General features: G+C 46.8%; 1 protein-coding gene across 1 annotated transcript; it reads right to left on the bottom strand.

Moving 5' to 3' along the window:
• Positions 1–4,102: 4,102 nt before the first annotated feature.
• Positions 4,103–17,135, bottom strand: AGPAT3 (1-acylglycerol-3-phosphate O-acyltransferase 3). The gene is made up of 8 exons (XM_069956151.1): positions 16,884–17,135; positions 16,642–16,811; positions 16,337–16,498; positions 15,895–16,048; positions 5,830–5,932; positions 5,653–5,728; positions 5,336–5,534; positions 4,103–5,262 (listed from the first exon to the last, which is right to left on the bottom strand). Exons 1-8 carry the CDS (start codon positions 17,059–17,061, stop codon positions 5,174–5,176), a joined length of 1,131 nt encoding a protein of 376 aa, XP_069812252.1. The 5' UTR covers positions 17,062–17,135; the 3' UTR covers positions 4,103–5,173.
• Positions 17,136–26,799: the final 9,664 nt, after the last annotated feature.

Here is a 26,799-nt window from a genome sequence, read left to right on the forward strand (position 1 = left end):
ATGACACCACATATACCCTATAGAGGAGCCATGACACCACATATACCCTATAGAGGAGCAGCCATGACACCACATATACCCTATAGAGCGGCCATGACACCACATATACCCTATAGAGGAGCAGCCATGACACCACATATACCCTATAGAGGAGCAGCCATGACACCACATATACCCTATAGAGGAGCAGCCATGACACCACATATACCCTATAGAGGAGCAGCCATGACACCACATATACCCTATAGAGGAGCAGCCATGACACCACATATACCCTATAGAGGAGCAGCCATGACACCACATATACCCTATAGAGGAGCAGCCATGACACCACATATACCCTATAGAGCGGCCATGACACCACATATACCCTATAGAGGAGCGGCCATGACACCACATATACCCTATAGAGCAGCCATGACACCACATATACCCTATAGAGAAGCAGCCATGACACCACATATACCCTATAGAGGAGCAGCCATGACACCACATATACCCTATAGAGGAGCGGCCATGACACCACATATACCCTATAGAGGAGCGGCCATGACACCACATATACCCTATAGAGGAGCGGCCATGACACCACATATACCCTATAGAGGAGCAGCCATGACACCACATATACCCTATAGAGGAGCAGCCATGACACCACATATACCCTATAGAGGAGCGGCCATGATACCACATATACCCTATAGAGGAGCGGCCATGACATCACATATACCCTATAGAGGAGCAGCTATACACAACCGCGAGCTAAGTGAACTTGGGTGTGAACAGAGCGGAATAGCTGGGGATCCGGCCCGGTAGTTGCTTGACAGCAGCAGGACTGATCGCACCTGTCAATAACAAGCTCGGAAGGCGGTGAGAACATATACAAGTGGAATGGACTCTACATCATACACAGTGAACCAATGGGGGGTGAAGCATCTGTTACTATGGAAACATCACTGCCAATGGAGATTGTCGGTGTGCGCAGCCGTATTCCCAATGTTTACAAGCGGTGATGGAGGTGCGGCGTGATCGACTGAATGATGGAGTTCCTGAAGTCGGTTGTGAGGATCGTGTGATACCAGGAGATGACATAAGTGATGAACTTGAGATTAAGCTATTGTGAATTGCGTAATGTTTATTATGGATATAATGATAACATTATGGTTTGTGAACGTTGTGCCCGCCCAGGAGGCCTTTTGATAGGTCGAGGTTTTAATTATGTGTCAATGGTGATTGGTCACTTTTTGTATAAAACTCCGGTTAACATAGGGTAATGTTATACTTGAGAAAGGCTCAGTATGTCTTAGAGCCAAAACGTCGTAATTTTATTCTGTGTATGCATTTGGCTTAATAAATTTTTGGATACTGTAAGAACGCTGTCTTCAAACTTTTTTGCCTATATATATATATATAATGGTATGCTGGGCTGTATATATATATATATATATAATGGTATGCTGGGCTGTATATAATGGTATGCTGGGCTGTATATATATATATATAATGGTATGCTGGGCTGTATATAATGGTATGCTGGGCTGTATATATATATATATAATGGTATGCTGGGCTGTATATAATGGTATGCTGGGCTGTATATATATATATATATAATGGTATGCTGGGCTGTATATATATATATATATATATAATGGTATGCTGGGCTCTACATAATGGTATGCTGGGCTGTATATATATATATATAATGGTATGCTGGGCTGTATATAATGGTATGCTGGGCTGTATATATATATATATATATAATGGTATGCTGGGCTGTATATAATGGTATGCTGGGCTGTATATATATATATATATATATATATATATATATATATATATATATATATATATATATATAATGGTATGCTGGGCTGTATATATATATATATATATATATAATGGTATGCTGGGCTGTATATATATATATAATGGTATGCTGGGCTCTACATAATGGTATGCTGGGCTGTGTATATATATATATATATATATATATATATATATAATGGTATGCTGGGCTGTATATATATATAATGGTATGCTGGGCTGTATATAATGGTATGCTGGGCTGTATATATATATATAATGGTATGCTGGGCTGTATATAATGGTATGCTGGGCTGTATATATATATAATGGTATGCTGGGCTGTATATATATATATATATATATATATAATGGTATGCTGGGCTCTACATATATATATAATGGTATGCTGGGCTGTATATAATGGTATGCTGGGCTGTATATAATGGTATGCTGGGCTGTATATATATATAATGGTATGCTGGGCTGTATATAATGGTATGCTGGGCTGTATATATATATAATGGTATGCTGGGCTGTATATATATAATGGTATGCTGGGCTGTATATATATATAATGGTATGCTGGGCTCTACATAATGGTATGCTGGGCTGTATATAATGGTATGCTGGGCTCTACATAATGGTATGCTGGGCTGTATATAATGGTATGCTGGGCTGTATATAATGGTATGCTGGGCTGTATATATATATATATATAATGGTATGCTGGGCTCTACATAATGGTATGCTGGGCTGTACATAATGGTATGCTGGGCTGTACATAATGGTATGCTGGGCTGTATATATATATATAATGGTATGCTGGGCTCTACATAATGGTATGCTGGGCTGTATATATATATATAATGGTATGCTGGGCTCTACACACACACACACACACACATATAATATATATATATATATATATATATATATATGTATTCTGGGCTGTGTGTATGTGTAAATAGTAACATAGTGAAAAAGGTTGAAAGACAAGAGTCCATCAGGTTCAACCTAGGGAACCTACGGTGTTTATCCAGGGGAAGGCAAAACCCCCCCACCCGGCAGACGACAACAACAACCCCACCACAGGGAGGACCCCCCTTTCCCCGACTTTAATGTCGACCAGAATAATCCCTGGAGCAGCATATCACCGGGGGGTGCGGGTTCTTCCATAGGGGACAGTCAGTATACGGTTTGTGTAAATGGTTCCCAAGCTTCCTCAGGGCTCGTGTATATAGATGGACTCCCACACTCTCTCTGCTTTTTACAATCTAACGTCTGACGCATTAGCTTCTGCCGCCACAGGCGATTCCATCCTGGTGACTATCCTCACACTCCTTATATCCCTTCTTGTCTGATCATCCTCATAACTCTACAGCAAATCTCATCTATCTCCATGTAGAGAAAACCCTTTAAATAATCGCACCACCCCTCCTCTACGCTGGGTGTTCTATTCCACTCACTGTAGTTTATTGCTGGACTAGACTCCATTACTCCGGCCATGGTGTGACACTCACCAATCATTACGTACATGCTCCCCGAACCCCACCTCAGCGACAGCCCACACCCCCAGACTGCAGCAACACCCCCACACCTCAGCGACAGCCCACGCCCCCAGACTGCAGCAACACCCCCACACCTCAGCGACAGCCCACGCCCCCAGACTGCAGCAACACCCCCACACCTCAGCGACAGCCCACGCCCCCAGACTGCAGCAACACCCCCACACCTCAGCGACAGCCCACGCCCCCAGACTGCAGCAACACCCCCACACCTCAGCAACAGCCCACGCCCCCAGACTGCAGCAACACCCCCACACCTCAGCGACAGCCCACGCCCCCAGACTGCAGCAACACCCCCACACCTCAGCGACAGCCCACGCCCCCAGACTGCAGCAACACCCCCACACCTCAGCGACAGCCCACGCCCCCAGACTGCAGCAACACCCCACACCTCAGCGACAGCCCACGCCCCCAGACTGCAGCAACACCCCCACACCTCAGCGACAGCCCACGCCCCCAGACTACAGCAACACCCCCACACCTCAGCGACAGCCCACGCCCCCAGACTGCAGCAACACCCCCACACCTCAGCGACAGCCCACGCCCCCAGACTGCAGCAACACCCCCACACCTCAGCGACAGCCCACGCCCCCAGACTGCAGCAACACCCCCACACCTCAGCGACAGCCCACGCCTCCAGACTGCAGCAACACCCCCACACCTCAGCGACAGCCCATACCTCCAGACAGCAGTGACCCCCAGACAGCAGTGATTGCGAGAGGTGGCCGCAGGTTTCATCTCTTTATTTACTCCTAGCTTTTCTTTACAGGGAGGGAGGGAGGTGATCAAACAGGCAGCAACATGGAAGCATCACTACAGTGTTCACACGTATGACACATTATTCTCCTGTGTGTGGACACTGAAGAGCAGGCAGCAGGGACACGGAGGCGTACTCCACCTCTCAGACCACCGCTGTGTTCTCCGTGGACAGAAGCCGACACACACTGGATTCGCCCTACACTTAGTACCTCTTTCCCTATGGGATGATGATGACATACATGATATTATGTGAAGCTGCCTTGGTCCGCTCCGTTACATGCTACTGACATGTTAAGAACTAAACCACTAATCCCTGGTGGAGGCGGCCATGTGATCTGGCTCCTCGCGGAACATGGAGAGGAATCTGGAGAGAAGGAGGACGAGCAGAGTTGTCAGGTGAAGAGAGTTGGTTGCACATGATCCTCATCTTCAGGACCATAACCTGAGTCCCATGATTACTTCAAAAATAATGGAGTGATGAGTGCAGGTACAGAACAATACATTCACAGTAGCTGCTGTGTGCAGAGCCGTTCTGACTGCAGAGCAATGTGGGGGGGCAGTGGTGGTGCACAAAGGCCGCAGAGCTACCGCTCTCCACACCTGAGGTGCAGAAGACATGAGAAGTCCTAGAGAAGGCCTCACACTGGTGCCAGCTTACTTTATCTTCATCCCAGTGATGAGGCCTTATAGTTTGCTGTGAATGTGGCAAAGCACAAAATCCAAGCAGAATCCATGAGAATATGGGCCGAGAGCAGAAGACAGCCAGTAATACTATGGGTAAAGGTCCCGAAGTGGAAGGGGGAAGCATGGGGTGCAGGGCTAGCAGAATGGGGTCCCAGTGTTCAGAAGAAGGGGGTGGGGGGCGATGCCTCTGGTGTCACAAGCAGTGCGCAGCTTTTTCTTGCACCTATGAATTGGCAGATTCCTTCTGGCTCTCAGTCAGCCAGTCCCGAAAAGAAGGTCCTCGCCCTCAGTCCATGTTAGTACGAAATAGAAAGCAATATAAAGTCCAGACTGCCTCTGAATCATGCCGCCTGCAGCTAATCTGTTTTCTTCACTGCGCTGTTACCGTAACTAGAGCCTCGCTCAATCTCCGTCACACCGATCAGGCGCCGTACGGCAAAGGAGGCTGAGGAGATAAAAAACAGGTCAGCAGAAGAAGAGACAGCAGACACAATGGCCAGAGCTCAAGCTATCACTACCTGTCCACATGAAGCCCATGAACGACAAGATGAGCAGCGGGGAACCACTGGCAAAGATGCCAATCGCAAATGAGATTAGTGGTGAGAGAAGAAGTGTGGCCCAGAACAAAAAGTTCAGCAGGGTCCATGGTCGGCGGGGGGGCACTATCTGAGCACCAGGAAAGGTGCCCTCCTGGATGTACCTCTCCTGTAACGCATCCTGAAAAACAAAAGCTGTAGCCATGATATACCTGCACACAGGCCATCACCTACAACCCTGACATGACTACAGCCTCCCATCATGTAGGAGACCCTCCAGGCGCCTGAGGGCAGCTTACCTTCTCTTGGTAGAGTTTGTGCAGCCAGGCCGCCGCCTCCTTCTCGTCTTCTGGGATCTCCTCCACAGGGAAGCGTCTGAGAACACAAGATGATAAATGGGTGAGGACGGGGGACAGGGGATTGTAGAGGAAGGTAAGGTGGGATCTGATAGACAATATGGCAGCCATGCAGCTCACCTAACACACATGTCCGCTTCATATTGTTTCCCATACAATATTCCCAGTAGAGAAGGATTCTTGTTTCCACGGAAATTCAGGGTCACGTCGTACACAGCAGAGACTGAAAGAAGACGGGAAAAGACCAACAATGCTTAATATGGATCACATGACAGAGATTAACTACATCCAGAGTACACAGGTGTATGTGATGTAACTACACCCAGAGTACACAGGTGTATGTGATGTAACTACACCCAGAGTACACAGGTGTATGTGATGTAACTACATCCAGAGTACACAGGTGTATGTGATAGATGTAACTACATCCAGAGTACACAGGTGTATGTGATAGATGTAACTACATCCAGAGTACACAGGTGTATGTGATAGATGTAACTACATCCAGAGTACACAGGTGTATGTGATGGAACTACATCCAGAGTACACAGGTGTATGTGATGTAACTACATCCAGAGTACACAGGTGTATGTGATGTAACTACATCCAGAGTACACAGGTGTATGTGATGTAACTACATCCAGAGTACACAGGTGTATGTGATGTAACTACATCCAGAGTACACAGGTGTATGTGATAGGTGTAACTACATCCAGAGTACACAGGTGTATGTGATGTAACTACATCCAGAGTACACAGGTGTATGTGATAGATGTAACTACATCCAGAGTACACAGGTGTATGTGATGTAACTACATCCAGAGTACACAGGTGTATGTGATAGGTGTAACTACATCCAGAGTACACAGGTGTATGTGATGTAACTACATCCAGAGTACACAGGTGTATGTGATAGGTGTAACTACATCCAGAGTACACAGGTGTATGTGATGTAACTACATCCAGAGTACACAGGTGTATGTGATAGATGTAACTACATCCAGAGTACACAGGTGTATGTGATGTAACTACATCCAGAGTACACAGGTGTATGTGATGTAACTACATCCAGAGTACACAGGTGTATGTGATAGATGTAACTACATCCAGAGTACACAGGTGTATGTGATGTAACTACATCCAGAGTACACAGGTGTATGTGATGTAACTACATCCAGAGTACACAGGTGTATGTGATAGATGTAACTACATCCAGAGTACACAGGTGTATGTGATAGGTGTAACTACATCCAGAGTACACAGGTGTATGTGATAGATGTAACTACATCCAGAGTACACAGGTGTATGTGATGTAACTACATCCAGAGTACACAGGTGTATGTGATAGATGTAACTACATCCAGAGTACACAGGTGTATGTGATAGATGTAACTACATCCAGAGTACACAGGTGTATGTGATAGATGTAACTACATCCAGAGTACACAGGTGTATGTGATAGATGTAACTACATCCAGAGTACACAGGTGTATGTGATAGATGTAACTACATCCAGAGTACACAGGTGTATGTGATGTAACTACATCCAGAGTACACAGGTGTATGTGATAGATGTAACTACATCCAGAGTACACAGGTGTATGTGATAGATGTAACTACATCCAGAGTACACAGGTGTATGTGATAGATGTAACTACATCCAGAGTACACAGGTGTATGTGATAGATGTAACTACATCCAGAGTACACAGGTGTATGTGATAGGTGTAACTACATCCAGAGTACACAGGTGTATGTGATAGATGTAACTACATCCAGAGTACACAGGTGTATGTGATGTAACTACATCCAGAGTACACAGGTGTATGTGATAGATGTAACTACATCCAGAGTACACAGGTGTATGTGATAGATGTAACTACATCCAGAGTACACAGGTGTATGTGATAGATGTAACTACATCCAGAGTACACAGGTGTATGTGATAGATGTAACTACATCCAGAGTACACAGGTGTATGTGATAGATGTAACTACATCCAGAGTACACAGGTGTATGTGATAGGTGTAACTACATCCAGAGTACACAGGTGTATGTGATAGGTGTAACTACATCCAGAGTACACAGGTGTATGTGATAGATGTAACTACATCCAGAGTACACAGGTGCATGTGATGTAACTACATCCAGAGTACACAGGTGTATGTGATAGATGTAACTACATCCAGAGTACACAGGTGTATGTGATAGATGTAACTACATCCAGAGTACACAGGTGTATGTGATAGATGTAACTACATCCAGAGTACACAGGTGTATGTGATAGATGTAACTACATCCAGAGTACACAGGTGTATGTGATAGGTGTAACTACATCCAGAGTACACAGGTGTATGTGATAGATGTAACTACATCCAGAGTACACAGGTGTATGTGATAGATGTAACTACATCCAGAGTACACAGGTGTATGTGATAGATGTAACTACATCCAGAGTACACAGCCGCATGTCATAGATGTAACTACATCCAGAGTACACAGCCGCATGTCATAGATGTAACTACATCCAGAGTACACAGCCGCACATAATACAGTGGTTTACAATAAATTAGATTATAAACAATTTTTTTCAGAAAATTAGAATAATTAACCCCAAACCCCTGCAGTGGCTTCCTAAGTGTTATAAAAGGTCCCTTAGTCTGGTTCAGTATGCAACACAGTTATGGGGAAGACTGCTGATAGATGTCCAGAAGGCCGTCATTCACACACTCCACAAGGAGGGAAGCCACAAAAGTTCATTGCTTAAGAAGCTGGCTGTTCTCAGAGTGATGGATCAAAGCATATTAATGGAAAGTTGTGTGGAAGGCAGGGCTGTGGAGTCGGTAAGCCGCAGCTCCGACTCCAACTCAGACTCCTGAATTTTATCAGGACCGACTCGGACTCCTGCGCCTTGATAAATGGCCGGTCATATACCAGGGGAGTTATATATCACACCGGCTCAGCAGCTTCTCCTAATGTCCTACATGATCCTGGGGCGACTTCTGAGGGAATATATACTGTATATACAGCAGCTTCTCCTGTGTGTGCAGTGGGTGCAGCCAGTCTCCAGCCTCCATGTCCTGAACTACTCACAACTAGACTAGGTGGAGCAGGGGGGCTTTTCCTGCTGACATCTTCTATGTTTCTAACTAAATATTCACCACAGAAACACAGAAACACTGATAACACTGCCAGATACCTGTAATATAGAGGTCAGCCATAGTGATATAGAGAGGGGTCACACATAGTGATATAGAGAGGTCACACATAGTGATATAGAGAGGGGTCACACATAGTGATATAGAGAGGAGTCACACATAGTGATATAGAGAGGTCACACATAGTGATATAGAGAGGTCACACATAGTGATATAGAGGGGTCACACATAGTGATATAGAGAGGGGTCACACAGTGATATAGAGAGGGGTCACACAGTGATATAGAGAGGGGTCACACATAGTGATATAGAGAGGTCACACATAGTGATATCGAGGGGTCACACAGTGATATAGAGAGGGGTCACACAGTGATATAGAGAGAGGTCACACATAGTGATATAGAGAGGGGTCACACAGTGATATAGAGAGAGGTCACACATAGTGATATAGAGAGGGGTCACACATAGTGATATAGAGAGGGGTCACACATAGTGATATAGAGAGAGGTCACACATAGTGATATAGAGAGGGGTCACACAGTGATATAGAGAGGGGTCACACATAGTGATATAGAGAGAGGTCACACATAGTGATATAGAGAGGGGTCACACAGTGATATAGAGAGAGGTCACACATAGTGATATAGAGAGGGGTCACACATAGTGATATAGAGAGGTCACACAGTGATATAGAGAGGGGTCACACATAGTGATATAGAGAGGGGTCACACATAGTGATAGAGAGAGGGGTCACACATAGTGATATAGAGGGGTCACACATAGTGATATAGAGGGGTCACACATAGTGATATAGAGAGGGGTCACACATAGTGATATAGAGAGGTCACACATAGTGATATAGAGAGGTCACACATAGTGATATAGAGAGGTCACACATAGTGATATAGAGGGGTCACACATAGTGATATAGAGGGGTCACACATAGTGATATAGAGAGGGGTCACACATAGTGATATAGAGAGGTCACACATAGTGATATAGAGGGGTCACACAGTGATATAGAGAGAGGTCACACATAGTGATATAGAGAGGGGTCACACATAGTGATATAGAGAGGGGTCACACATAGTGATATAGAGAGAGGTCACACATAGTGATATAGAGAGGTCACGCATAGTGATATAGAGAGGGGTCACACATAGTGATATAGAGAGGGGTCACACATAGTGATATAGAGAGGGGTCACACATAGTGATATAGAGAGGTCACACAGTGATATAGAGAGGTCACACACAGTGATATAGAGAGGTCACACAGTGATATAGAGGGGTCACACACAGTGATATAGAGGGGTCACACATAGTGATATAGAGAGAGGTCACACATAGTGATATAGAGAGGGGTCACACATAGTGATATAGAGAGGGGTCACACATAGTGATAGAGAGGGGTCACACATAGTGATATAGAGAGGGGTCACACATAGTGATATAGAGGGGTCACACATAGTGATATAGAGAGGGGTCACACATAGTGATATAGAGAGGTCACGCATAGTGATATAGAGAGGGGTCACACATAGTGATATAGAGAGAGGTCACACATAGTGATATAGAGAGGGGGTCACACAGTGATATAGAGAGGTCACACATAGTGATATAGAGAGGGGTCACACATAGTGATATAGAGGGGTCACACATAGTGATATAGGGGTCACACATAGTGATATAGAGAGGGGTCACACATAGTGATATAGAGAGGGGTCACACATAGTGATATAGAGAGGGGTCACACAGTGATATAGAGAGGGGTCACACAGTGATATAGAGGGGTCACACAGTGATATAGAGAGGGGTCACACAGTGATATAGAGAGGGGTCACACAGTGATATAGAGAGGGGTCACACAGTGATATAGAGAGAGGGGTCACACAGTGATATAGAGAGAGGGGTCACACATAGTGATATAGAGAGGTCACACAGTGATATAGAGAGGGGTCAGCCATAGTGATATAGAGAGGGGTCACACATTGTGATATAGAGAGGGGTCACACATAGTGATATAGAGAGAGGTCACACATAGTGATATAGAGAGGGGTCACACATAGTGATATAGAGAGGTCACACATAGTGATATAGAGAGGTCACACATAGTGATATAGAGAGGGGTCACACATAGTGATATAGAGAGGGGTCAGCCATAGTGATATAGAGAGGGGTCACACATTGTGATATAGAGAGGTCACACATAGTGATATAGAGAGGTCACACAGTGATATAGAGAGGGGGTCACACATAGTGATATAGAGAGGGGTCACACATAGTGATATAGAGGGGTCACACATAGTGATATAGAGAGGTCACACAGTGATATAGAGGGGTCACACATAGTGATATAGAGAGGGGTCACACATAGTGATATAGAGAGGGGTCACACATAGTGATATAGAGAGGGGTCACACACAGTGATATAGAGAGAGGTCACACAGTGATATAGAGAGAGGTCACACAGTGATATAGAGAGAGGTCACACAGTGATATAGAGAGGGGTCACACAGTGATATAGAGAGGTCACACAGTGATATACAGGGGGTCACACATAGTGATATAGAGAGGTCACACATAGTGATATAGAGAGGGGTCACACAGTGATATAGAGGGGGGTCACACATAGTGATATAGAGAGGGGTCACACATAGTGATATAGAGAGGGGTCACACACAGTGATATAGAGAGGTCACACAGTGATATACAGGGGGTCACACATAGTGATATAGAGAGGTCACACATAGTGATATAGAGAGGGGTCACACATAGTGATATAGAGAGGGGTCACACATAGTGATATAGAGAGGGGTCACACACAGTGATATAGAGAGGTCACACAGTGATATACAGGGGGTCACACATAGTGATATAGAGAGGTCACACATAGTGATATAGAGAGGGGTCACACAGTGATATAGAGGGGGGGTCACACATAGTGATATAGAGAGAGGTCACACATAGTGATATAGAGGGGTGACTGTGGGAGTGGGGGCACGCCATAGCATATACACACACAGCCTGCTGAAGCCATAGCGCACACACACACACACACACACACACAGCCTGCTGCAGCCATAGCACACACACACACAGCCTGCTGCAGCCATAGCACACAAACACACACACAGCCAGCTTGCTGCAGCCATAGCACACAAACACACACACACACACACACACACAGCCAGCTTGCTGCAGCCATAGCACACACACACAGCCAGCTTGCTGCAGCCATAGCACACACACACACACACACACACACAGCCTGCTGCAGCCATATCGCACATACACACACACACATAGCCTGCTGCAGCCATAGCACGCACACACACAAACAGCCTGCTGCAGCCATAGCACACACACAGCCAGCTTGCTGCAGCCATAGCACACACACAGCCAGCTTGCTGCAGCCATAGCACACACACACACACAGCCTGCTGCAGCCATATCGCACACACACACACAGCCTGCTGCAGCCATAGCGCACACACACACACACAGTCTGCTGCAGCCATAGCACACACACACACAGCCTGCTGCAGCCATAGCGCGCACACACACACAAATCCCTGCTGCAGCCATAGCACACACACACACAGCCTGCTGCAGCCATAGCGCACACACACAGTCTGCTGCAACCATAGCACACACACACACACACACACACCCTGCTGCAGCCATAGCGCGCACACACACACACACACACACACACACACACACCCTGCTGCAGCCATAGCGCGCGCACACACATACACACAGCCTGCTGTATTCATAGCGCACACACACACAGCTGCAGCAATTAAACACTGAAGAAAAACACACAATCTTCTCCCAGAGAGAAAACCCGGCACTGAGGACAGAGGTTACAGCTACACTACTTATGTCTCCTCCTCCTCCTCTATATTACACAGGATATCTCCATATTACACTGCTGCTCATATATACAGTCATCCAGCATCCAGGAAGAGACCAGCACAGATCTCCCCCCACACAATGGACTCTTCCAGCTCAGGAACAACCTGCCAAATAGTGACCAACAACCTCTCCCCGACCACCCAGTGTCCTATTACTGATATATCACCCGACCACCCTTATGTAATAGGGCCAGTGTCCTATTACTGATATATTCTCCGACCACCCTTATGTAATAGGGCCAGTGTCCTATTACTGATATATCCCCCGACCACCCTTATGTAATAGGGCCAGTGTCCTATTACTGATATATTCCCCGACCACCCTTATGTAATAGGGCCAGTGTCCTATTACTGATATATTCCCCGACCACCCTTATGTAATAGGGCCAGTGTCCTATTACTGATATATTCCCCGACCACCCTTAAGTAATAGGGCCAGTGTCCTATTACTGATATATTCCCCGACCACCCTTATGTAATAGGGCCAGTGTCCTATTACTGATATATTCCCCGACCACCCTTAAGTAATAGGGCCAGTGTCCTATTACTGATATATTCCCCGACCACCCTTAAGTAATAGGGCCAGTGTCCTATTACTGATATATTCCCCGACCACCCTTATGTATAGAATATATCAGGTCCCTCTGTATGTAATGTATAGAATATATCAGGTCACTCTGTATGTAATGTATAGAATATACCAGGTCCCTCTGTATGTAATGTATATAGAATATATCAGGTCCCTCTGTATGTAATGTATAGAATATACCAGGTCCCTCTGTATGTAATGTATAGAATATATCAGGTCCCTCTGTATGTAATGTATAGAATATATCAGGTCACTCTGTATGTAATGTATAGAATATATCAGGTCACTCTGTATGTAATGTATATAGAATATATCAGGTCACTCTGTATGTAATGTATAGAATATATCAGGTCACTCTGTATGTAATGTATAGAATATATCAGGTCACTCTATATGTAATGTATATAGAATATATCAGGTCACTCTGTATGTAATGTATATAGAATATATCAGGTCCCTCTGTATGTAATGTATATAGAATATATCAGGTCACTCTGTATGTAATGTATAGAATATATCAGGTCCCTCTGTATGTAATGTATATAGAATATATCAGGTCACTCTGTATGTAATGTATAGAATATATCAGGTCACTCTGTATGTAATGTATATAGAATATATCAGGTCCCTCTGTATGTAATGTATAGAATATATCAGGTCACTCTGTATGTAATGTATAGAATATATCAGGTCCCTCTGTATGTAATGTATCTAAAGAATATATCACGATGTACACAGTGATAGTATACACAGTATGTCATCTAGAGTACACAGCCGCACACCATACACACAGTATGTCATCTAGAGTACACAGCCGCACACCATACACACAGTATAACATGCAGAGTACACAGCCGCACACCATACACACAGTATTACATGCAGAGAATACAGCCGCACACCATACACACAGTATAACATGCAGAGTACACAGCCGCACACCATACACACAGTATAACATGCAGAGAACACAGCCGCACACCATACACACAGTATAACATGCAGAGAACACAGCCGCACACCATACACACAGTATAACATGCAGAGAACACAGCCGCACACCATACACACAGTATGTCATCTAGAGTACACAGCCGCACACCATACACACAGTATAACATGCAGAGTACACAGCCGCACACCATACACACAGTATAACATGCAGAGTACACAGCCGCACACCATACACACCAGTATAACATGCAGAGTACACAGCCGCACACCATACACACAGTATAACATGCAGAGTACACAGCCGCACACCATACACACCAGTATAACATGCAGAGTACACAGCCGCACACCATACACACAGTATAACATGCAGAGAACACAGCCGCACACCATACACACAGTATAACATGCAGAGTACACAGCCGCACACCATACACACAGTATAACATGCAGAGTACACAGCCGCACACCATACACACAGTATAACATGCAGAGTACACAGCCGCACACCATACACACAGTATAACATGCAGAGTACACAGCCGCACACCATACACACACTATAACATGCAGAGTACACAGCCGCACACCATACACACCAGTATAACATGCAGAGAACACAGCCGCACACCATACACACAGTATAACATGCAGAGAACACAGCCGCACACCATACACACAGTGATAGTATACACAGTATAACATGCAGAGAATACAGCCGCACACCATACACACAGTATAACATGCAGAGAACACAGCCGCACACCATACACACAGTATAACATGCAGAGTACACAGCCGCACACCATACACACAGTATAACATGCAGAGTACACAGCCGCACACCATACACACAGTATAACATGCAGAGTACACAGCCGCACACCATACACACAGTATAACATGCAGAGTACACAGCCGCACACCATACACACAGTATAACATGCAGAGTACACAGCCGCACACCATACACACAGTATAACATGCAGAGAACACAGCCGCACACCATACACACAGTATAACATGCAGAGAATACAGCCGCACACCATACACACAGTATAACATGCAGAGTACACAGCCGCACACCATACACACAGTATAACATGCAGAGAACACAGCCGCACACCATACACACAGTATAACATGCAGAGAACACAGCCGCACACCATACACACAGTATAACATGCAGAGAACACAGCCGCACACCATACACACAGTATAACATGCAGAGAACACAGCCGCACACCATACACACAGTATAACATGCAGAGTACACAGCCGCACACCATACACACAGTATAACATGCAGAGAACACAGCCGCACACCATACACACAGTATAACATGCAGAGAACACAGCCGCACACCATACACACAGTATAACATGCAGAGAACACAGCCGCACACCATACACACAGTATAACATGCAGAGAACACAGCCGCACAGGGTGTAAGCGCCGGACTGATATATCTAATGGATTAGATTACGTATGACATCACAGGAGACACCACATACTCCACGGCCGGCTACGTGAACAGACTTCTCCTATGGGGGGCATATGATCACCTGTCCCGCGGAGGCACTGCACCGCCGTGGTAAAGCCTTTGGTCCGTGGAAGAAGATGATGTTTGAGCCGAGCCAGACCCTTTTTATCTGCCACTTCCATACTGATCTTATGTTTCGTTTCAGTAAATCTTGTTCCTTCACAGTACAGCAAGAACTAGAGGAAGGAAGAAGATGTCAGTGATGGTGCCACATGGATGAGGGGAGGGAAAAGGTCACATGATACAGTCACCGAGACAAAGGTCCTGACAGATCAACCAACAGATTGTAAACTAGTCCTCATGGCGTGATTCTATTCCCACAGCCATCAGCATCATAAGACTGTGCTAACACCAATCTGCACGGCCTGCTGCAGAAACCATGGTGCGAGAGGGGAAAGAAATGGCCTCCAAGGAGGAGGAGCCAGAGGGGGAGGCCCCTCCCAGACATAGAATCATGGACTCACCCACATGTACTCTGGGTAATCCCGCAGGTTCTGCAGTCCATGCATGACTGTGTCCCGATCTTCTTCCCACTTGCGTTTACAGAAAACTATTTCCAAGAAGTACCACGTCCAGCCGATCAGCGGCACCATCAGAAGCTCCTTCTTTGCAAGAACTTTTGAGCTCTTTTAGGGTGAAGCAGAAAGCAAGGACAGACATAGGTATGATGGCGGCCTCGGAGACCCCACGTGCTGCACGTACAGGCACATACTATAACGGCCGGACATAGCCCCATAGTGTCCGGCTACATACAGGTCACTCTACTCACCCCTAAGACTCCAAAACGTTCACACATGGTCCAGCCGCACAGGAAGTCGATCTCAAAGTTGTGATTGAGGATGATGATGACGTGCTCCTTCCCAAAGTGATTGACAGTCTCCTGGTCAGTAAAAAGGGTGCACTGTGTGCCGGACCACCACTCCAGCAGCATCACCAGCTCTGTGAGAGACACGGCACAAAGTGACCCCATGTGACCCCCTGGCCCCCCACCCCCACCCCAGGGCTACTTACGGCTCCACAGCGAGTAGGACAGGCGGCAATTGATCCTGCGGTACAGCTGCTTGTTGTAGCTCCATAGCGGGAGGGTGCAGAGCTGCAGGAAGTTGATGATCAGGCCGCTTATTACAAAGACAAATCCAATCAGAAGGTGGACCACAAACTGAGTCTTCAGGAACCCCCAGAACCCCATCCTGGAGCCAGCATTCAGTGCCGCTTACACGGACCCTCACTCAAAGCCACCGTCCTAAGGAAACAAGAGAGAAGGAGTAAGGCGAGAGGCGGAGAGCAAGCGGACACGACCCAGGCTGCCAGCAGACGAGACTACTGGAGCCATTAACCCTGCCCCCACATCTGTGACCACCCATAACCCTCTACAGTACTATATATATGCAAAACAAGAGTCCGTGGAGCCTCAGTTACGAGTCTCAAAACACGGGATAGCCAGATATCTCTAGCCTGTTGCCACGGGGTGCCTCCATGATGGGGAGAGCACCACACCACCCTGATAAATAACCCCTTAAGTCCCACTCGGTTGCGAGTATTGGAACATAGACAGGGAAACACCAGGGTGGCCCCTTTTGTCAATGTCTAACTCAAGGTGCGAGTATTGCGATCATGACAAGGGCTTGCCAAGGCAGGCTTCCACCCACAGACAGCCGTTTCGGGGTTTTTGCCCCTCGTTCAGTTCAGTGATTACTGTGATTACTGTGTTTTGTTGGTTGGTTTGTCATTGCCCCAACTAGCCAGAATCCTACCCCGCACTGACGAGGGGCAAAAACCCCGAAACGGCTGTCTGTGGGTGGAAGCCTGCCTTTGCAAGCCCTTGTCATGATCGCAATACTCGCACCTTGAGTTAGACATTGACAAAAGGGGCCACCCTGTTGTTTCCCTGTCTATGTTCCAATACTCGCAACCGAGTGGGACTTAAGGGGTTATTTATCAGGGTGGTGTGGTGCTCTCCCCATCATGGAGGCACCCCGTTGGCAACAGGCTAGAGATATCTGGCTATCCCGTGTTTTGAGACTCTTGATTGAGGACTTCATTGGAATTTTTTTCGCTGTTCTCCTTGAGTTCAGTGATTACTGTGTTTTGTTAGTACTATATGTATACCTCATAGCCCAGAGCTACAGCCCGCCGTATACCTCATAGCCCAGAGCTACAGCCCGCCGTATACCTCATAGCCCAGAGCTACAGCCCGCCGTATACCTCATAGCCCAGAGCTACAGCCCGCCGTATACCTCATAGCCCAGAGCTACAGCCCGCCGTATACCTCATAGCCCAGAGCTACAGCCCGCCGTATACCTCATAGCCCAGAGCTACAGCCCGCCGTATACCTCATAGCCCAGAGCTACAGCCCGCCGTATACCTCATAGCCCAGAGCTACAGCCCGCCGTATACCTCATAGCCCAGAGCTACAGCCCGCCGTATACCTCATAGCCCAGAGCTACAGCCCGCCGTATACCTCATAGCCCAGAGCTACAGCCCGCCGTATACCTCATAGCCCAGAGCTACAGCCCGCCGTATACCTCATAGCCCAGAGCTACAGCCCGCCGTATACCTCATAGCCCAGAGCTACAGCCCGCCGTATACCTCATAGCCCAGAGCTACAGCCCGCCGTATACCTCATAGCCCAGAGCTACAGCCCGCCGTATACCTCATAGCCCAGAGCTACAGCCCGCCGTATACCTCATAGCCCAGAGCTACAGCCCGCCGTATACCTCATAGCCCAGAGCTACAGCCCGCCGTATACCTCATAGCCCAGAGCTACAGCCCGCCGTATACATCATATATCCTCTGACTACAGCCGCCGTAAACCTCATCTATATTATAAAAATCAAAGTCTGTCTGTCTGTCCTTCTGTCAGTCTGTCTGTCTGTCCTCTATAGACTTCCAAACGCCTGAACCGTTTGACCCCAAATTTGGCGCACAGATACATTGGGTGCCCGGGAAGGTTATTGCGAAGTTCCCGTCCCCGCCAGATGTACAGGAGGGGAGGGGGAGGGGAAAGAGAGGCGCCCCATAGAGATGAATGGGAAAATCTCCTCACTGCAAACACAGGTGATATAATTAGCTGCAGCAGACACGGCAGTTGGAGCCTTAGCAACCAATAGGATTACTGCTTTCATTTTCACAGGGAGCAATGGTTGCTAGGGAAGCCGCCTCACAACATCCACAGTAATAACTGGTAGACCCCCTACTCCATCTATACAGTACAGGTATATACAGGACCCCCTACTCCATCTATACAGTACAGGTATACAGGGCCCCCTACTCCATCTATACAGTACAGGTATACAGGGCCCCCTACTCCATCTATACAGTACATGTATATACAGGACCCCCTACTCCATCTATACAGTACATGTATACAGGACCCCCTACTCCATCTATACAGTACATGTATACAGGACCCCCTACTCCATCTATACAGTACAGGTATACAGGACCCCCTACTCCATCTATACAGTACATGTATATACAGGGCCCCCTACTCCATCTATACAGTACATGTATATACAGGGCCCCCTACTCCATCTATACAGTACATGTATATACAGGACCCCCTACTCCATCTATACAGTACATGTATATACAGGACCCCCTACTCCATCTATACAGTACAGGTATACAGGAGCCCCTACTCCACCTATACAGTACATGTATATACAGGGCCCCCTACTCCATCTATACAGTACATGTATATACAGGACCCCCTACTCCATCTATACAGTACATGTATACAGGACCCCCTACTCCATCTATACAGTACATGTATATACAGGGCCCCCTACTCCATCTATACAGTACATGTATATACAGGACCCCCTACTCCATCTATACAGTACATGTATACAGGACCCCCTACTCCATCTATACAGTACATGTATATACAGGGCCCCCTACTCCATCTATACAGTACATGTATATACAGGACCCCCTACTCCATCTATACAGTCAGGCCCGCTTCTGCCATGAGGCAGACTGAGGCTTCTGCCTCAGGCGGCAGCTCTTGGTGTCCTGCAGGGGGCGGCACAATCTTCTCTGCTGTCATTTTAGTGAAAGCTAAAATGACAGCAGTCCCGATCTTCTAACAGTGCTGAGTGCAGTGGTGTCCCCAGGCATTAAGATCCGGGGCCAGTGCCCCAAACAGGAAGTTTACTGCCCCGAATCTTTTGCCTAGGGAATCACTGTACTGCACTCTGCACTCCGGGGCTTGGTGCATCCGGGTCCTGTGCTGAGTGCTCAGCTCCCTCCAGTCTATTCAGAGGGGGGGGGGGGGAGTGACGGAGGATTCAGCAGACCACCTGCTGAATGACACTTATCTGTAGAGTATGTAGAGAGAGGGAGAGAGAGAGAAAGCCCCTGTGCTCCCCCTCCCCCCTCCCCCTCTCCTGTCACTGTGAGGAGAAGCTGCTCCCTTATCTGGACGCCGCGCTGAAGATGACCTCTGACCTCCCTCTCCTGCCGGGATCTCTGTGACTGCACCACCTCTGTAAGTATACAGCACACTATTACTGATATGAGGTGTAGTGGGATGTTCTGCAGCAGCTGAGGTGTAGTGGGATGTTCTGCAGCAGCTGAGGTGTATGATGAGGTTCTGCAGCAGCTGAGGTGTATGATGAGGTTCTGCAGCAGCTGAGGTGTATGATGAGGTTCTGCAGCAGCTGAGGTGTATGATGAGGTTCTGCAGCAGCTGAGGTGTATGATGAGGTTCTGCAGCAGCTGAGGTGTATGATGAGGTTCTGCAGCAGCTGAGGTGTAGGATGAGGTTCTGCAGCAGCTGAGGTGTATGATGAGGTTCTGCAGCAGCTGAGGTGTATGATGAGGTTCTGCAGCAGCTGAGGTGTATGATGAGGTTCTGCAGCAGCTGAGGTGTATGATGAGGTTCTGCAGCAGCTGAGGTGTAGGATGAGGTTCTGCAGCAGCTGAGGTGTAGGATGAGGTTCTGCAGCAGCTGAGGTGTAGGATGAGGTTCTGCAGCAGCTGAGGTGTAGGATGAGGTTCTGCAGCAGCTGAGGTGTAGGATGAGGTTCTGCAGCAGCTGAGGTGTAGGATGAGGTTCTGCAGCAGCTGAGGTGTAGGATGAGGTTCTGCAGCAGCTGAGGTGTAGGATGAGGTTCTGCAGCAGCTGAGGTGTAGGATGAGGTTCTGCAGCAGCTGAGGTGTAGGATGAGGTTCTGCAGCAGCTGAGGTGTAGGATGAGGTTCTGCAGCAGCTGAGGTGTAGGATGATGAGGTTCTGCAGCAGCTGAGGTGTATGATGATGTTCTGCAGCAGCTGAGGTGTATGATGAGGTTCTGCAGCAGCTAAGGTGTATTATGAGGTTCTGCAGCAGCTGAGGTGTAGGATGATGAGGTTCTGCAGCAGCTGAGGTGTATGATGAGGTTCTGCAGCAGCTGAGGTGTATGATGAGGTTCTGCAGCAGCTGAGGTGTATGATGAGGTTCTGCAGCAGCTGAGGTTTATGATGAGATTCTGCAGAACATCATAATACATAATGAGAAAATAATAAAATTACGAATAGCTGAGGTATCGACGTGAGAATACGTGAGAAAAGTTCCTACACAAATTATACTAGTATCGGGGGAGGGGGGGGGCGCCATTTTAATTTTCGCCTCAGGCAGCAAAAAAGCTAGAATCGGCCCTGTATACAGTACATGTATATACAGGACCCCCTACTCCATCTATACAGTACATGTATACAGGACCCCCTACTCCATCTATACAGTACATGTATACAGGACCCCCTACTCCATCTATACAGTACATGTATACAGGACCCCCTACTCCATCTATACAGTACATGTATATACAGGACCCCCTACTCCATCTATACAGTACATGTATATACAGGGCCCCCTACTCCATCTATACAGTACATGTACATACAGGACCCCCTACTCCATCTATACAGTACATGTATATACAGGACCCCCTACTCCATCTATACAGTACAGGTATACAGGACCCCCTACTCCATCTATACAGTACATGTATACAGGACCCCCTACTCCATCTATACAGTACATGTACATACAGGACCCCCTACTCCATCTATACAGTACATGTACATACAGGACCCCCTACTCCATCTATACAGTACATGTATATACAGGACCCCCTACTCCATCTATACAGTACAGGTATACAGGACCCCCTACTCCATCTATACAGTACATGTATACAGGACCCCCTACTCCATCTATACAGTACATGTATATACAGGACCCCCTACTCCATCTATACAGTACATGTATATACAGGACCCCCTACTCCATCTATACAGTACATGTATATACAGGACCCCCTACTCCATCTATACAGTACATGTATATACAGGACCCCCTACTCCATCTATACAGTACATGTATATACAGGACCCCCTACTCCATCTATACAGTACAGGTATATACAGGACCCCCTACTCCATCTATACAGTACATGTATACAGGACCCCCTACTCCATCTATACAGTACATGTATATACAGGGCCCCCTACTCCATCTATACAGTACATGTATATACAGGGCCCCCTACTCCATCTATACAGTACATGTATATACAGGGCCCCCTACTCCATCTATACAGTACATGTATATACAGGGCCCCCTACTCCATCTATACAGTACATGTATATACAGGACCCCCTACTCCATCTATACAGTACATGTATACAGGACCCCCTACTCCATCTATACAGTACATGTATATACAGGGCCCCCTACTCCATCTATACAGTACAGGTATATACAGAACCCCCTACTCCATCCATACAGTACATGTATTTACAGGGGCCCCTACTGCATCTATACAGTACATGTATATACAGGACCCCCTACTCCATTCATACAGTACATGTATATACAGGGCACCACAGGTATACCAAACTGTGACTGGGTAACACTGCCACACCAGACCTGACCAATACCACCATACTGTGCTGGATAACACCTCCATACCAGACCTGACCAATACCGCCATACTGTGACTGGATAACACTGCCAGACCTGACCAATACCGCCATACTGTGACTGGATAACACCTCCATACCAGACCTGACCAATACCGCCATACTGTGACTGGATAACACTGCCATACCAGACCTGACCAATACCGCCATACTGTGACTGGATAACACCTCCATACCAGACCTGACCAATACCGCCATACTGTGAATGGATAACGCCGCCACACCAGACCTGACCAATACCGCCATACTGTGACTGGATAACACTGCCATACCAGACCTGACCAATACCGACATACTGTGACTGGAAAACTCTGTCATACCAGACCTGACCAATACCGGCAAACTGTGACTGGATAACACTGTCATACAAGACCTGACCAATACCGCCATACTGTGAATGGATAACACCATCATATCAGACCTGACCAATACTGCCATACTGTGACTGGATAACACCGCTATACCAGACCTGACCAATACCACCATACCATGACTGGATAACACCGCCACACCAGACCTGACCAATACCGCCATACTGTGACTGAATAACCCTGCCATACGGGTAAATACAACCCTGCAGGTATACAGGACCCCAAAACTATACACTATAAGTGCTCGGGACCTCCACAAAACTATATACTACAGGTATACAGGACCCCAAACTTTACACTACAGGTATACAGGACCCCAAAACTATATACTACAGGTATACAGGACCTCCACCATCTATATACTTCAGGTATACAGGACCTCCACCAACTATATACTACAGGTATACAGGACCCCAAACTATACACTACAGGTATACAGGACCCCAAAACTATACACTACAGGTATACAGGAACTCCACCAACTATATACTACAGGTATATAGGACCCCAAACTATACACTACAGGTATACAGGACCTACATTAACTCTATAATACAGGTATACAGCACCTTCACCAACTCTATACTACAAGTATACAGGACCCCAAATATACTACAGGTATACAGGAACTCCACCAGCTATATACTACAGGTATACAGGACCTTCACCAACTGTACACTGCAGGTATACAGGACCTCCCTCAACTATACACTATAGGTATACAGCCCCCCCAACTATGCACTACAAATATGCGAGACCCCTAAAAACTATACATTGTGGGTATACAGAACCCCTCCAACTATGCACTACAGGTATACACTAATTCCACTGATGAAACAATACCTTTAGCTTGGCCTCCTGGGCACCTTAGAACAAATCTAATTAACACACCGACACTTTATACCCGGGCAGTGCCGGGTACATTTTCTAGTATATCCTATAACTACAGCCCGCCGTATACATCATATATCCCCTGACTACAGCCTGCCGTATACATCATATATCCCCTGACTACAGCCCGCCGTATACATCATATCCTATAACTACAGCCCGCCGTATAAGTCATATATCCCCTGACTACAGCCTGCCATATACATCATATATCCCCTGACTACAACCCGCCGTATACATCATATATCCCCTGACTACAGCCTGCCATATACATCATATATCCCCTGACTACAACCCGCCGTATACATCATATATCCTCTGACATACATCATCTATGTGCACGCTGTGTAGTAGATCAGCATCACATGTAGGAAGCTCTATCCTCTCGTGGTCGGTTCTGGATAAGACAAGGTTTATCGGACCCCACAATAAGAACCTTCCCAGCAGCCCCTAACAATAGAGTGGACATTAACAAATCCCATCATTCCTGGTGGAACCTTGGTACAATGTGGCCATAGCTCAGGCTGGAGGAGGATGGAGCGGAGTACAAGAGTAACATAAAGGGTCTGACAGGTTTCCCGACTGTGGAGGTCTGGGAAGGTGGGGGTAAGAATGGCAGGGTGGGTCACTCAGGACAGACTGAGTGCAGGGTCAACATACACTCACCAGTACAGGTAGTACACCAGGGCCAGAGCAAACAAGGTGGCGCACACCCCGGAGAACAGGCACACCGCCGACTGATTTGCAAACATTCTGGTCAAAAATCGATATGTTGAGGAAGAAATGTTGGATGACGATGATTAGTGAGGGGGTGTCAGGCAGGCTGCTCACTATGAAAGCCGGTGTGCATCAATGACGCCCCATTCAAGTGACGTATAATCCTCAGGGTCAAATCAGGTCTCTGGTCCCTTAACCCACTACAAGTTGTCAGCAGCCAATGAGAGGTCCTGTAATCTCCAAGGAGGGGTCCTCCCAACAGCCCTTACAGAAGGGGGGACTCTGCCACAAGGGGTCTTTTGGGGGAGAACCTTCAGTCGATTATTCTCCACCAGGATCTAGCAGACGTGACAGGTGAGAGTCTTACTAAAGCCTGACAATCCCTAAGGATTAAGCCTGTGAGGGACAGATCTGCAGGGTCAGCAGAAGCCGGATGGTGCAGGTCGCCCCTCATCCCGTAACCCCCACAACGCCCACAAGGCAATGTAAAGAAAGTTCAGAGTCTACAGATCAAAAAGACCGTTTCCGGATCGTGAAACAAGAGGCAAATCTAACTACTTCTACACAGAAAAGCCTAAATCTGATAATCTGATTAGTGAGCACACGAGACAAGAGCGAGAAGGGGGAGAACCGACACACCAGTCCTCACAACATGGTACACGTCACCAACACAGCTCAAAGGACCGATAATCTGTCAGGTGCTACAAACATCCTACACAACATGGTACACGTCACCAACACAGCTCAAAGGACCGATAATCTGTCAGATTCTACAAACATCCTACACAACATGGTACACGTCACCAACACAGCTCAAAGGACCGATAATCTGTCAGGTGCTACAAACATCCTACACAACATGGTACACGTCACCAACACAGCTCAAAGGACCGATAATCTGTCAGGTGCTACAAACATCCTACACAACATGGTACACGTCACCAAAACCGCTCAAAGGACCGATAATCTGTCAGGTGCTACAAACATCCTACACAACATGGTACACGTCACCAAAACCGCTCAAAGGACCGATAATCTGTCAGATGCTACAAACATCCTACACAACATGGTACACGTCACCAACACAGCTCAAAGGACCGATAATCTGTCAGATGCTACAAACATCCTACACAACATGGTACACGTCACCAACACAGCTCAAAGGACCGATAATCTGTCAGGTGCTACAAACATCCTACACAACATGGTACACGTCACCAACACAGCTCAAAGGACCGATAATCTGTCAGGTGCTACAAACATCCTACACAACATGGTACACGTCACCAACACAGCTCAAAGGACCGATAATCTGTCAGGTGCTACAAACATCCTACACAACATGGTACACGTCACCAAAACCGCTCAAAGGACCGATAATCTGTCAGATTCTACAAACATCCTACACAACATGGTACACGTCACCAAAAACCGCTCAAAGGACCGATAATCTGTGCTACAAACATCCTACACAACATGGTACACGTCACCAAAAACCGCTCAAAGGACCGATAATCTGTCAGATTCTACAAACATCCTACACAACATGGTACACGTCACCAACACAGCTCAAAGGACCGATAATCTGTCAGATTCTACAAACATCCTACACAACATGGTACACGTCACCAAAAACCGCTCAAAGGACCGATAATCTGTCAGATTCTACAAACATCCTACACAACATGGTACACGTCACCAACACAGCTCAAAGGACCGATAATCTGTCAGATGCTACAAACATCCTACACAACATGGTACACGTCACCAACACAGCTCAAAGGACCGATAATCTGTCAGGTGCTACAAACATCCTACACAACATGGTACACGTCACCAAAAACCGCTCAAAGGACCGATAATCTGTCAGATGCTACAAACATCCTACACAACATGGTACACGTCACCAACACAGCTCAAAGGACCGATAATCTGTGCTACAAACATCCTACACAACATGGTACACGTCACCAACACAGC

Source organism: Dendropsophus ebraccatus, unplaced genomic scaffold (assembly GCF_027789765.1).
Source record: "Dendropsophus ebraccatus isolate aDenEbr1 unplaced genomic scaffold, aDenEbr1.pat pat_scaffold_443_ctg1, whole genome shotgun sequence".
Lineage (NCBI taxonomy): Eukaryota > Metazoa > Chordata > Amphibia > Anura > Hylidae > Dendropsophus > Dendropsophus ebraccatus.